The sequence below is a fragment of the Carettochelys insculpta genome, chromosome 18, assembly GCF_033958435.1.
Source record: "Carettochelys insculpta isolate YL-2023 chromosome 18, ASM3395843v1, whole genome shotgun sequence".
NCBI classification, from domain to species: Eukaryota; Metazoa; Chordata; order Testudines; family Carettochelyidae; genus Carettochelys; species Carettochelys insculpta.
Genome location: NC_134154.1, coordinates 15,897,619 through 15,912,566, shown reverse-complemented (window position 1 = coordinate 15,912,566; position 14,948 = coordinate 15,897,619). Strand labels below are relative to the sequence as shown.

Sequence of the window (14,948 nt, the reverse complement as noted above, 5' to 3'; positions counted from 1 at the left end):
CGAGATAGATATACAAGGTGGGTAGGTGGATGGGGTAGGGATTGTACATTCTTTTATTTGGGAAGCATGTATCGCTGTTTTTGTGAATAAGTAACAATAACTAGGGCTGCGTTTACACTAGCCGGCTACTTCGAAGTAGCCGGCACAACATCGAAATAGCACGTATCGCGTCTACATGTGCTGTGTGGTATTTCGACATTCAAATCGACATAAGTGGCAAGACGTCAAAATCACTGTTCCCATCAGAAGATGGGAATAGCGCCCTACTTCGACGTTGAACGTTGAAGTAGAGTGTGTGTAGACGATCCACTTCCCACTACTTTGAAATAGCGGGGTCCTCTACGGTGGCAATCAGCTGAGGGGTTGAGATGGGCTGGCCAGCCCCTGCGGGGCTCTATGATCTCTGTGCCCAGCGGTTCTTAAAGCTGCACGGACCTGGAAACCCCGTAGCAGGAAGCTGACACCGTGCAGGCAGCAGCCGTGCCATGAGAGCTGCGTCTACACGTGCACGCTACTTCGAAGTAGCGGCACCAACTTCGAAATAGCGCCCGTCGCGTCTACACGCGTCAGGCGCTATTTCGAAGTTAACTTCGACGTTAGGCGGCGAGACGTCGAAGTCGCTAACCTCATGAGGAGATAGGAATAGCGCCCTACTTCGACGTTCAACGTCGAAGTAGGGACCGTGTAGACGATCCGCGTCCCGCAACGTCGAAATTGCTGGGTCCTCCATGGCGGCCATCAGCTGGGGGGTTGAGAGATGCTCTCTCTCCAGCCCCTGCGGGGCTCTATGGTCACCGTGGGCAGCAGCCCTTAGCCCAGGGCTTCTGGCTGCTTCTGCGGCAGCTGGGGATCTATGCTGCAGGCACAGGGTCTGCAACCAGTTGTCAGCTCTGTGGATCTTGTGTTGTTTAGTGCAACTGTGTCTGGGAGGGGCCCTTTAAGGGAGCATCTTGCTGTTGAGTCCGCCCTGTGACCCTGTCTGCAGCTGTGCCTGGCATCCCTATTTCGATGTGTGCTACTTTGGCGTGTAGACGTTCCCTCGCTGCGCCTATTTCGATGTTGGGCTGAGCAACGTCGAAGTTGAACATCGACGTTGCCGGCCCTGGAGGACGTGTAGACGTTATTCATCGAAATAGACTATTTCGATGTCGCAACATCGAAATAAGCTATTTTGATGTTGGCTGCACGTGTAGACGTAGCCGAGGTGTCCCTGCACAGCCCAGAGGGACACCATGGCAGCCAGACAGCCTCCTGAGCACCCCAGAGCTCCCCTTCCGGGCCATCCCCGGGATCCCAGGCCTCCAGCCGGCAGGGTAGGAAGCGGGGCCCCTCCTGGACTTACCCTGAGCTCTGTGACCTGCTGGGGCTCTGGGGTGAGGAGGAGGTGCTGCACATCATGGGGAGCAAGTGGCGGAACATGGAGGCGTTCGCCCAGCTGGCCGAGGGACTGGCTGCCTGGGGGTCACCCTGCCTGCACTCGGTCAAGGAGTTGCGGCAGGGTTATGCCCGGGCCCAGGACTTGGCCAGCCGGTCTGGGGCTGCCCCCGCCGCTTGCCCCTATTACTGGGAGCTCAGGACTATCCTGGGGCCCCAGGGCACCTCCTCCCCCGCAGCCACCCTTGACACCACGGCTGACGAGCCCCAGCCAGCCTCGGAGCCAGGGTCAGGTCCGGAGGGCAGCCCTGCCCCTCCCAGGGCTAGAGCCGGGACCCTCCATGCCAGCCACCGAGTGGTCCAGCGAGGAGGGGGAGCTCGTGCTGGACATCCCGTCCCGCAGCTCCAGCCAGGTGTCCGCTAGATGGGCATCTCCTGATCCTGGCAGTGCACCGTCAGGTACGTACCCCACAGGGCACAGACCCCCTGAGCATGGGGCGGGGGCAACACTTGACCGGGGGCCCCACACAGCCCCCAACACCCCAGCCTGCCATGGCCCAGGCACACCATGGCACAGGGACAGTGCCATAGCCACCAGTGCCCAGCAGCACCTCCACCCATGGACAGTGCCGTTTCCCACCCCCAGTGGGAGGGGAGAGGGGCGGACCATTGGAAGGGGCCACCCACAGGATCACTGCAAGCACTAATGGCAGATGGATGAGGGGGGACACAGACCCTTGGGGGGATGGGGGGTTGGCCACAGGTCAAGGCTGGGTATTCACGGCCTCCCTTCCCCCTTTCCCCCTATTTCTGCAGCTACACCATCCATGGTCCCAGACAGGCCTCCGAGACCACCGGAACACCAATGCCTGGGGCCACCGCCTGCCCTAGGATGGGGCCACCCCTGCCAGTGCCACCGCTGCACCACATATGACCCCGAGATGGCTGCGGCCCTCCAGTGCCAGGCGGACCTCATGGAGCGGAGGCTCCAATTCGAGAAGCGGGAGGCCACCTGGCGCCGGCAGGCCTGTTGGGAGTTTATGGCCACCTTCAACCGGGTGGCCAACACCGTTGAGGAGCTGGTGGCCCGTCTGCCCCCCCCGATGTCCTCCGTGCTGCTCTCCCTGTCTCCCCGCCTGCTGATGTCCCACCTGCTGCCCCACCTGATGTCCGACCTGCTGCCCCACCTGCTAATGTCCTGCCTGCTGCCCCGCCCACCAGCTCCTCAGGGTAGGAGCCACCTGGGGCCGAGGACCCGCCTCGGCCATACCTCCCCGTCCTCCTGGCCCCCAGCCAGCCTTGCCGGGGACCCCAGCTGAGAGGGGGACCGGACAGCCGAATGCGGCGGGCCTTGTGCCCTTCCACCCCTGCCCCAGAATGATGGGCCAATGTGTGGTCTGCCCACGTCTCCCCCCGTACATAGTTGTCCCCACCCTGTATATAGTTATTTATAGTTGACCCCCCCGTACATAGTTTATTAGGGATGTCCCCACTTGTATATAGTTATTATTCTCATTGAATCTGTTTTATTTGCTAATATTATATGCTGAAAAGAGGCGACATTTTTGTTCCTGTAAATAATGATAGTTTTATTTTTCCAAAAACCTGTGTCCCATGTGCTTTCGGTGAGGGTGAGGTTTGGGTGCTGGGGCGGAGTGCAGGGATGGCCACGGGGTCGCTCACTGGGCCCCCTGGTCAAAGTACCCCCTTAGGGCCTCCCAGACCCGGACCCTGTCCTGGTGGGCCTGGCGGCTCGGGGCGGCGGCTGGCTGGGGGTAGGCTGTTGCGGCCTTCTGTGCCCAGCCCTGCACGAGGGCCTCCCCCCCTTGCTTTCCACCAGGTTGTGGAGTGTGCAGCAGGCCGCCACAACCTGGGGGATGTTTGGGAGGCCCAGGTCTAGGCATGCCAGGAGGCAACACCAGTGGCCTTTCAGGCATCCGAAGGCTCGCTCGACCTCTTGTGGGGCATGGTTGAGTCGGGTGTCGTAGCACTTCTGGCTATCAGTGAGGTCGCCTGTATAGGGCCACATAAGCCAGGGCTGGAGGGGGTATGCCGCATCCCCCAAAAGGCAGAGGGGTACGGTGGTGGTATCCTCCAGAGGGATCTCCCTCTGGGGGATGTAGGTCCCCGCCTGCAGTTGGCAGCATAGTCCCGAATTCCGGAAAACACGGGCGTCGTGGGTAGAGCTAGGCCAGCCCACGTAGATGTCCTGGAAGGGGCCACGGCTGTCGACCATGGCCTGCAGGACCACAGAGTGGTAGCCCTTCCTGTTGATGTAGCAGCCACCACTGTGGTCTGGGATGTGGACCCCATCAAGGGCTCCAAAGCAGTTGGGGAATCCCATGGCGGCGAATCCCTCGATGGCCGCGTCTAGATCCCCAACTCGGATGATCCTCTTCAGCAGCAGGGCCTAAGTGCACGCACTACCTGTGGGGAGGGACCATGGGTGCCTGTGAGGTTTTGCAAAGTGTGACCCCCTCACCCAGGCCCCCTCCTCAGCCCCGCTCCCCAGGGGGTTCAGCCCTAGGCCTCCTTACCTCCATGAGGACAGCCCCGACTGTGGCCTTTCCCACTCCAAACTGCTGTCCCACAGAGCAGTAGCTGTCTGCAGTGGCCAGCTTCCAGACAGCTATTGTGACCCTCTTCTCGTCGGTGAGGGCACGCCGCATCTGGGTGTCATGGTGCCTGAGTGCAGGGGTGAGCCACTGGCAGAGCTCCATGAAGGTCTGCCGGCTCATGCAGAAGTTCCGCAGCCACTGGTCATCATTCCATTCCCCCATAACCAGGTGCTCCCACCACTCGGTGCTGGAGGGGTAGCTCCAGAGTCAGTGGGGCACCCAGCGGTGCGGGGGGGAGGAGGGCCCGATGGTGGGGGGCATCTCCTGGTACTCCTGGGGAGCGCTCCCATTCCAGAAGCTGCTGGGTGGCTGCCCAGGCAGCATCTAGAAGGGCGCCTGCGCCGTGGGAGGCGGCTTGTAGGGCTTCCAGCTGCTGCTGGACGTCCATGTCTGTGGGCTCGAGGTCTGCGAGGCATGTATCACCAATGCAGGGCTGCTTGTGCGGTGCAGGCCGAGTGTGTCTGGGACGGCCCTTTAAGGGAGCAGCTTGCAGCTACCCTGGAAGGGCTAGTGTGCTCTGTGACCCGGTCTGCAGGCTTTCCTGGCGCTTTATTTCAAAAAAGGGGGCTTGTGCGTGTGGACGCTCCACATTTCCTTCTGGGGTGGCTCTTTTCAATGTTCCTGGGCGCTACTTCGACACTGAATGTCGACGTTGCCAGCCCTGGCAGACGTGTAGATGATAATCATCGAAGTAGCCTATTTCGATGTTCTTACTTCGAAATAGGCTACTTCAACGTAGTGTCCTAGTGTAGACATAGCCTAGAGGAGCTAAGTATGAATTGTTGTGACCATACACACTGAAGGCCCTATTTCAAATCTCAGTACACCCATTATGACCTCAAAATCTCATATTAGCATATGGCAATATAGTAAATATACCCATAATTAAATACCTCTTTGGCAAATGGACTTGCAGGGTTTGCAGACACTATGAGGAAGTAGGTGTGTTTGTAGGCATATTTTTACCTACCTTCAATTTACTAGTCCAGTGCAGCACCTACTGCACGTCCTCACTTACCTTGCCAGCAGCAGGTGGCAGCAGAAACAGAAACAAGGTTATTGAAAAAACAATTGCACTGCAGATTCACCTGATGGGAGCAGACTCGTCCCCTTTATCGAGCCAGTCCTGGGGTGGGATTATATACATGCACCAGAGTCCCCAGTTGTAGCCATGGGCAGCGTTGGCATATTGCTGGACTTCGAAAGTGTTGTACTTGATGTTGTCAATAGCCGGTAGGATGATTCGCTTTCGATCTTCTTTGATCCGAGTCAGCGCTGGTTCCACCCTGGAGACAAACAAAGAAGCAAAGTCTTTTCTGGCAATTTGATCATCCAAATCCTTTTGTTAATCTGAAAAAAGTAAACACTGAAGTTCTCTAATGCTGCAAGCAATGACATAGAGAGGCAACCCCCTTGGGTGCAGCTAGCATTATTTAATGTGTGTTAGTGTCACCCGCAACAAAGGTGTAGGGCTCAGCATTGGAAAATTTGTTCAGCAACAGCTCCTCAACCACACGGAACTGATGGCCCACAGGGATTAACTATGGTCCAGGTTGCTAGTGGGGATCCAGCTGGTCGGTGTTGACTAGGAATTTAGCAACCAAAAGTTTCATCAGATGCCTTTTCAGTGGCCATTATGAAATGAGTTGGGGTTCCAACTCTTCTTCCTAATGGAAAAGGATACATCCAAATTTGGATGGTGGTTGGTTATGTCTGGGAAGGGTCAGGGGACATTTTGGTCTTCTTTATGCTGCTTGAATAACAGAACTCATCAAGGGCTAAATGTTTTTTTTTTTTCGCTTGTGTTTTTGAGTGACAAGCCTACTCTACATCTGCTATACCACTTGCATCAGGAGAGGGTTTCAACCAACAAGTTTTTCAGCCCAGCAGCTTTTACAAGTACTATATTTATTTCAAACCACTCCTGTAGGTGAAGCACACTGCAAAGGGAACTATGTTCCAGAAGGATTCAGAACATGACAAAAATAAGGCACAAGTTACCCATCAACACAAAGCTAAGTAAATGTTAATTTACAGCTAGGGAAGTGGAGGCAAGGAGGGTCAAGGGTTGGTGCAAAGCCACAAAGCAGTGTGGCTCCTGCAGTAAAACTTGGTTGTTTCCCAGCTCCTACTGTTTTTCTAGTCCCTTAGAGCAGTGGGTCCCAACCTTTCCACTAGTGTGGACCCCCCCAATCAGCCCCAAAACCATTCACAGATCCCCCAAAGCCAATTCTAGTTGCTATGTACACTTCATTAAATGAAAAAGGAAACCATAACATAGATTTTTGGACAGAAATTAATAACATTATTGGAAGATAATTAATTTTAAAAAATTGATTGTAACGTTGCAATTTTGTGAAAACTTATTTTCAATTATAAGTTTTATTTATCTTTTATTTTTTTCAGGGACCACCTGCAATGCCCTCATGGACTCCCAGAGGTAAGTGGACCCCAAGTTGGGAACCACTGCAATGCCATCCCTCCCACCCCCATGAAGAATATATAAACAATTAAGGATGAGCCTAAACACTAAAGATTTTACAAAACTCCCAAATGTCCTTACTCTGTGTGTGTAACTGTGTGTAAGAGGTGATTTGTTGGATTCATAAAACTAGTCAGAAGTTTAACATTCATTTCCCACAAGATTTCAAAGGTCATGTTTTGTTTTGTTTTTAGGTTAAATTGTTTTTCCTCTTTGCTGACTTTGGGATTGCTCCCACACATCTTGCATATGAGGTATAAAAGCTGTACAGGCAAACAGACACTGCATCTGCTGAAAAATGACTTCATCCCCATGGCTCACAGTAAAATGCATCCCCTCTGTTTTTCCACTTCCTTCCATTTGCCAAAACATCAAGGGTCCAATCCTGCAAGGTGCAAAGCATACCAAGCAACCTTTGCTCACAGCCATAGGAAAAGGTGAACAGCTCCTTGGAAAATTCACTTAGCACCTTGCAGAATCAGGTTCCATATGCACCTCCATATGCACCTCAGGCATTTGTACCTTTCTTTTTTTTTTTTGTAGTGCATGTTGTTTAAATAGGCAATGCACCCAAAGCACAAAGCAGAATATTTCCTTCTAGAAGGACAAGTAACATCTGTGGGGACTGCTGGGTTAGGATGTCAATTCAGAGGATCTTTGGGCTGGACTCATGCACACTCACACAGGGTCAATGTGACCTAGTGAATCAGGACAAACAGCAGCTTTGCTGTTGATACCAGATTACAGTTATGAGATTAACTGTCTTTGAAGGACAGTGATTTTTTTCAAGGGAAAAACTCCTGACAGACTAACAAAGCAGGGAAGAATTCAAAAGGAGGGCACTGCACAGCATTCTTAAATTATCCCTGTGCTTGTCAGGCTGCAGACATCAGGAGAGACATAAAAAGATATCACCAAAGTGACTGAGGTGTCGGCCAGACACGCTTCCCCTACCACGGAGCGTGTGCCTCCTTTCACTCCAATAATAATCACTGTGAATAATCTTAGCAGGAGCATCTCCCATTCTGGTTTTACTTGAAAAAGGAAGGATTTCAAAATACACAACAACAGGTGCAGGTGTCACTAATGACAGGCCACTAATTGTTTATCTGCAAGAGGTGCCCTCTCTTGTTGTGACATATGTTATGGAAAAAGTCACTTTGGGGCACGTTCTTGTCAAATAAGATCTATCGCAGGAAAGAGCCCAGAGGGATTTATGGGTTTTCCTGAGAAGGGAGAGGGATTTTAACCCTCTTTGTTTTCTCAGCATTGATGAATGCGCAGGATCATCCTGCTGTTACTAGTATTATTCCTCTTATGCACATTTATCTTGCAATAATGGCAGAGCTATAGTATGGTGCAGTGGATAGGAATGTGCTGCTGATCTGCAGGATAATCTTGGCTAAGACACTTCACCTGTTTGTGCTTCGGGCTATGACTGGTCTGCCCTGCAGTTCTGTCTCAGGGCATGTGAACAGCTGCACACACTGAAGTGCTGTGCTGTAATACACCTGCAACTCTCCCCCATCCTCCCATTGATACTACAGAGGCAAACTAAAAGGTTCCTAGTGCACATTAATATAACCCTCTTCAAACTGGCGTAGCTTAACGTGAACTAGGAATCTTTTCCGTTTGTTGCCACATGGTCATTTTTCCTTTTGATTTATTTTGTGTTATTTTGGGATATTTTCACACACTCCCACCTTTTGTTTTTTAACTTTTTTTTTTAAACTGAGACACTATTCTTAAGTAAAAAATCAAAGTATTTTGTTTTAAACCACATTTTTTTCAACTTTTTCCAACTTTTTTCCAGCTGAAACTTTGATCTATTTTACTATTTGCCAATAAAGAAAGAAAGAAAAAGAATGCCCTGCTACAATCTTGACCGAGTCAAATACCGACTGAGTAAACACAAAGCAAAAATGTCAAAAGATATGGCCCACTGCTCTTAAAGTAGTGTCCACACTGAGCAACAGCAGAAGTTTACTTTCTGAGGTTTCCAGGTTTGTTTTATCTCTGTTTCTTTGATTATGTTTATTACCTCACCTGTGTAACAGTGATGCTCACAGATTCCTGGACTATGGTTACACTACAGCGATCTGTCAACAGAAGTCACTGTCGGAAAAGATTTCCTTACAAAACTTCTGTCGGCAGAGTGCAGCCATGCACAAAGGCCAGCTGGAAGAGCACTCTGCTCTGTCAACAGAGTGGCTGGACTGCCCGAATGCTCTCTTACAAAACAGGTACCCTGAGGTACAGGTACAGCAGAGAGGCCTGCCAATTCTTCTGGATTCCTTGTGTGTTGAGAGAAGGCCCCCACTTCAGTGCCTCCACGTAACTTTTTTGTCAACAGAACCTGTCGACAAAAGACACTCTTCCTTATCTGGGAGAGGCAGAAGTTGTTGGCAAATGTGTCGGGTTTTGTCAAGACACTGTCGACAAATCTCATTTTGTGTGTGGATACGCCACAAGTTTTGTTGACTGAGTGGGTTCATCTTCCAGGGTCATGTAGCCATAGCCTGTTCAAATAGCACATTAGTTTCTGAGACACAAGACAAAGGTAATTAGAAAATATTTAAAATGCAAAGAAGCTGCCTGATACTTTTTCTCAACAAACCTCCAAACAGGGTGATTTTCCATTAAGCATTACACACCTGTGAAATATCACAGCCTGATGTGCCAGAGCAGTGGGAATACAAATGCATAGACGAGGTATTCAGACACAGTGCTACAGCTCATCATGATACTTCTCAGGACCATAATTACCACAGATCCTGTCAACACCTTTTTGACTACAGAACCTAATTGTGCTCTGTTTAGCCAGCTGATCTAGTGGAAAGTTATGGTAACAGGACTCAGTGGCACACTGTGTTTGCCTTACTTATTTTAGGTACTCCATGAAATATGAACTATCTATTGTTACGTGTCTCTAGCTAAATTCGGTCTTGGTGTAACTCTAGTGCCTTTGATGGAATTATTCTAGACAGAAGTTTGTCTCCATGTGCTGAGCTGCACTGACAATAAATCCTTTGTCAATCTGGCTAGTAATTCCAGCTTTGTTTACCTAATGGCTTAAGATTTTTTGTAAGGAATTACAATTAAATCTATTACAACAATGCTATGTTTCTTCATATGTTAAGGGGCTACCCCATAGCTATGTCTGCGCTGCAGGTCTTTTTCAACGCTATTTATTTTGATCTTCTAGTGTCTAAATAAGTAATGTCCAAAAATGGCATTCACACAGCTACAGCAATGCAAAATGGAGCGTTTTTATTTACAGCCACAGTTCACAGCCACAGCATTACAAAAGGAGCCTTCAGATGAGCCAATAATAGCTGTACTTTGTTCATACACATTCCTTTTTGACTCTAAAAGGGGGGCAGGGTCAGCAAAAGTCCTCTGCAGAGCTGCAGTGATTATTCTGAGGGAAAGCCTTCTAATCTCAAATTATCCTGCTTGGCTGTGTGAACCCTTTGGGGGGGACATTTTGGAAAAAGCAGGGTTTTCTGAAAAAAAACCCGGTGTAGACAAACTCTATGTGGATGCATTCACCCTCCTTACAGAGGCTACTGTTCTACCCTGCTTTTTTCTTGCACCACCTCCTCCACCACCAAGGAAGTACTGGGCAGCTCCCAGTACATAGTGGGCGGAAGGATAAATGCTTACAGAGAAAATCCAAGTGTTAAATGGTCCAGAATAATAAACTGCAATACAGCATTTGAATGTTTCCTCTCCTCACATCTGTTCCCATTTCCTTGGCAGCTTGAGCAGTGAAATTTCACAGGTATGAAACAGAGAAATCCCTGTGGTTTGCAAAGAAATATAATCATACAGCCACTCTACTCAGCTCCAAATAGCAGGATTAAGCAACAACCCTGTGCTATGGCCTGGACGGAGCTGTGCCACTCCAGGTGCAACTGAGAGGTGCTGTGAAGCTAGGAAGCAGGCTGCTGCAACAGAGTTAAAGCAGATACAACTAAGAATTCCCCTCCAAGCCATGTCTCTGCCTACTTTGCTGAGCCTATTACAGACAGTCTCCTTGTACTCTGTGACCATAAAGACTCCCATTGGGTCAGACCCCGGAACTGAAACATATTAGGCTGGGAGAGAGGTTCCTTGTGCTTTCCTCTCCTTTCAAGAAGCAGCACAATAGGCTAGCAAAACTCAGCTCTTTAGATTATAGGTGAGATGTCTAGCACTAAGAGGCTGACCCTGAGTGTGTAGTTCTCTCGTACTTTCTCTCCTACCTAGTGACCCCATCAATCAAACAATACCATAACAACAACAAACTTTAGAACGCATGTAAATGCAATCAACCCGTAAGTAAATGAGGAGGCTGTCCAACAAATCTTTGTGCACCAGTGAAGCATTTATAATGCCTCTTATTATCATAGGCTACAGACTGTGGCTGCATCTACACTAAGAGATAAATTCATATTTATTAAAATCAATGTTGTAATTCTGGAATTTATAAGTTCGAATCTGACCACCCTCACTTCCCCACATGCTCCTCAGAAAGTCGACTTATTGCTGGTGCACTCAGTTGGCAAACATTGACTGTTGCAGTAGTGCATTGTGGGAACCTATCCCACAGTTCCCTCGTCCCTGTAGCATTCTTGGTATGGTCGCTGGTCTTTGAGATCATCTTCTCACATCGCATTTTCCTCATTCCCCTCCTGTAGTATGCAAACATCCATTTTTCCAGTTGGAAGGAAGGAAAAGTAGGGCATCCACAGAGATGGCAAAAAAGTTTACAGACATGTCTTTCTTCTGTAGCTAAATTCTCAGTTATTCCATCCGATCCCTGACAATAATACAGGAACCCTGAAAAGCCTGAAGAAAGAAGATAGGAAAGTTTTTGCAAGAGAGTTGTGAAGGGAGAGTCTTTGGCTTTCTGGTGCACTATACGGCTTCTAAGCACAAGCCATTCTCTTGTCAACTGGCCATCCACTGAGTGTCCCCCCTCCCATGATTGCCCCTGATCCCTGAAAATAATATAGAGACCCATCCTGTAATCTCAAAGTTAGAAGAAAGAGGATAGAAAAGTCTAGGAAAAAAGCTTTTTGACTTCCTTCTTCATTACACAGACATTGTGAACGCGGGTGATGGCAGTGAAATATCCCTGAAAAGCTTGAAGAAAAGATAGGAAAGTTTTTCAAAAAAGAGAGTTGCTGAGGGGACAGTCTTTGGCTTCCTGGTGCACTATAAGGCTTCTGTGAAATGGTTGTGTTCTCCACTGGCCATCCACTGAGTGTCCCACCTCCCATCATTGAATGTGATCCCTGAAAATAATACAGAGACCTGGACTATGCTCTCAAAGTCAGAAGAAAGAGGATAGAGAAGTCTAGGGAAAAAAATTGACTTTCTTCTTCACTCCACAGACATTGCCAACACAGGGGATGGCAGTGAACTATCATACACTGAACTTATAACGGAAACAGGAATCTCAACTAGCCCTCCTGCGTTTGAGTGGGTCAAAGCATGAAGACAGATAGGAGATGTGAGCAAAAAGATTTTATAACCAAAATATTAAACCAGCAGGTGTCTGCAATGCACTGCAAACTCCCGAAAATATTTTTGGCGGGGTGTGGGCGGGTGCTGTGGTCTGCGGCTGCAGAGCTGCTTGGAATGTTGAAGTAGCTGAAGTAGTCCCCTGTCCTGCCTATCTTAGCCACTGGGGATACTTCCTCCTGGCAGCTGCAAGCCCCCAGTTATCTTAGCCACCAGAGGAGACTTCCCCCTGGTGGCAGCAAGCACCACTGGTCCCTTGCTAGGGGCGTGGTGGGGGAATTCAGTTGGGGGACCAGTTGAAGTGGTTCCCCCAACAACTATCTTAGCTGCTGGGGCGGGGGACCTCCCCTCTGGCGGCTGCAGTCCCCGGTGGTCACATGCTAGGGGTGTGGAGAGTTCGGGGGGTCCCGACGATCTTAGCTGCCAGGGAAGATTTCCCCCTGGTGGCTACAAGCTCCCGACTATCTTAACTGCTGGGGGAGACTTGCCCCCCAGAGGCTGCAATACCCCGAATATCTTTCTGGGCCTTGGAGCTCTAAACGAGCACAAGTTAGGACACAGCGCTGCCTGGCAGCATGGTCAGCACCAAATGGCAGGTGTATCCTTTTATTGGGTTGGGGGCTACCCACATGATGTGGTTGAGTGCAGGAAAGACCCCTACTGCATGACGCCTGTTGGGGAAGGAGGGGGATTCACACACAAATGTAAACCACTGAGAAGTTTCTTGGCTTCTTATGCAAGCATAACCCCCACCACAGCCCTGTTGCTATGTGGCACAGCGGGGCAGTGGCCGGCGCTAGGCAGCACGGGAAAAAAATAACAAGTGTAGAGACAGAACCACAAACTCCCTGCAGGGGATATTTGTAATGGGTAGATATATTCATAGCACTAACTGAAAGAAAGAAAGACATCTCTCAGATTCACATACAAACATGAGCCCACAGCCACAGGCTTGCTGCTCCCGCTTAAAAATTCACGGTCTTCCTGTTACCTAATTCCTGCACACCTGGGCTATGGCTACACTAGAAGCATGTCTACAGAAGTTACTGTCAGAAGACGAGCAGAGAGGTAGCCATGTTAGTCTGTATCTTCGAGAACAACAAGAAGTCTTGTGGCAACTTATAGACTAACAGATATTTTGGAGCATAAGCTTTTGTGGGCAAAGACCCACTTCAGAAGAGGACTATGCCTACACTAGAAGCATCTGTCAACAAAAGTTATTGTCGACAGAGAAATCTCAATAGAATCCCTGTCGACAGATTGCAGCCAGGCACAAGTTCCTCTATCGACAGAGACCTGCCAGACTACACGGCCCTCTGGTGACAGAAAGCAGAATGGCAACTCTGCAAACAGGGCTGCCTGGCAACTGGAAGCCCTTTTCTGTCGACAGAAGTGTCTACATTGCAGTTCTCTCGACAGTACTCTGTTGACAGAGTGTCATGCCTCAAATTTTTGAGGGATAACTCTGGCAAGGCAAATGCAGAGTTCTGTCCAGACTCTGTCGGAAGAATGCTTTAGGTGTGTAGAATGCTTTGGGTGCATCTTCACTAGCAAGTACATTCGAAATCCAGATTGAAAGAGTGAATTCTTTCGAAAGACCCCATGGAGCATCTACACACGGTGCTCTTTTGAAATTAACTTTGAAAGAACTCCCCCATTCTTTCGAAGTCAGTCCTCCCATCCTAGGATGGGAAGAGTACCCTCCTGCGAAAGATTATTTTGAAACAGCGCATGTGTAGACACTCCACAGCTGGCTCTTTCAAAAGAGCAGGTCCCCCACGGCTGCGATTAGCTGGCAAGCAGCAGCACCACTCCCAGCACAAGTAGAGCACTGTGGCTGCAGTGTCTGGCTGCATTTCAGCAGAGAGCCCACGCTGCTGCACAGCCGCTCCCTGTCACAATGCTCCAGCCAGCCCTGAGCCTTCCTCAGCACCATGGCCAGCGCCGCCCAACCCCTGTCCCCCAGCCCCTCCCCAAAGAAACTGGGGAGCCCTCCCAGGAGGGGAGCCAGCCCCCCAAGCGCTGGGCCCCCTCCTGGACCGACACAGAGGTACAGGACCTCCTTCCCCTCTGGGCAGGCGAAGACGTCCTGCACCAGACCGGGGTCCGGCACAGGAACACAGTGGTCTTCCAGCACCTCACCACGGGCCTCACCAGCTGGGGTCACCCCACCTGGACCTCAGATCAGGTGAGGTCTAAGGTGAAGGAGCTGCACCAGCGTTCCCTGGGCCTGGACAGGGGTCTGACACGCGGCACTCAGCACCACGTGGGTGGAACAGTACCACAGACGGGTGGATGTAGAGGGACAAAGGAGGGGGAGCATGGGGCAGCCCGTGCCCTTGGGACCCATGCAGGGAACCCCGGGACATGGGCATCTGGTGCGGGGGGTGGGACACGATTCAGTGCTTGGGACTCATGGCGCCCTCCCCACTCTCCCCTTTTGTCTCCACAGCTCCCATAGACAGCGGCCAAACCAACCCCACCACCGAGGACGAGGGGGAGCTACCCGGGCCCCGCGTTGTCCTAGCGTGGGCCCACCACTGGGCCATCCGCCGGTGCCACCTGGGTGGGGAGGAAGACACAGGGGAGGCTGCCCACACCGCAGCACTATGGGACCTTTCCAGCATGCTGCGGGAGTGGCTGGAGATGGAGCGATGGGCCTGGGACTGGGTGGCGGCCAACCTCAACTCCCTGACCCAGGCCGTAGCTGGCCTCCCAGCCCCAGCTGCCGCCCCATCGCCACCAACTCTCGCAGCCGCCCCTCCTGCCCCCACTCCTCCGTCCCCCCCGTCCACCCATCACCCACCCGCTCCCCCTCCTCCTTCCCTCCTACCTCCCCTGTCCCCCGCTCGGCCTCCTGCCTTCCAACCTCCCCTGACTTCCCAGTCTGACTTCCAACCCCACCACCCGCAGTCAACCCCCACCCCCAATGCCCGACCTCGCTGCCCTGATCCCAACCCACT

At 50.9% G+C, this 14,948-nt stretch overlaps 1 protein-coding gene across 1 annotated transcript in view; it reads right to left on the bottom strand.

Moving 5' to 3' along the window:
- The window catches only part of GALNT9 (polypeptide N-acetylgalactosaminyltransferase 9), a 299,274-nt gene that overhangs the window by 168,079 nt on the left and 116,247 nt on the right, over positions 1-14,948 (bottom strand). The window contains exon 5 of the mRNA XM_075012730.1: positions 5,081-5,278. Within this exon, the coding sequence (XP_074868831.1) occupies positions 5,081-5,278 (198 nt within the window). The remainder of the gene's footprint in view (positions 1-5,080; positions 5,279-14,948) is intronic.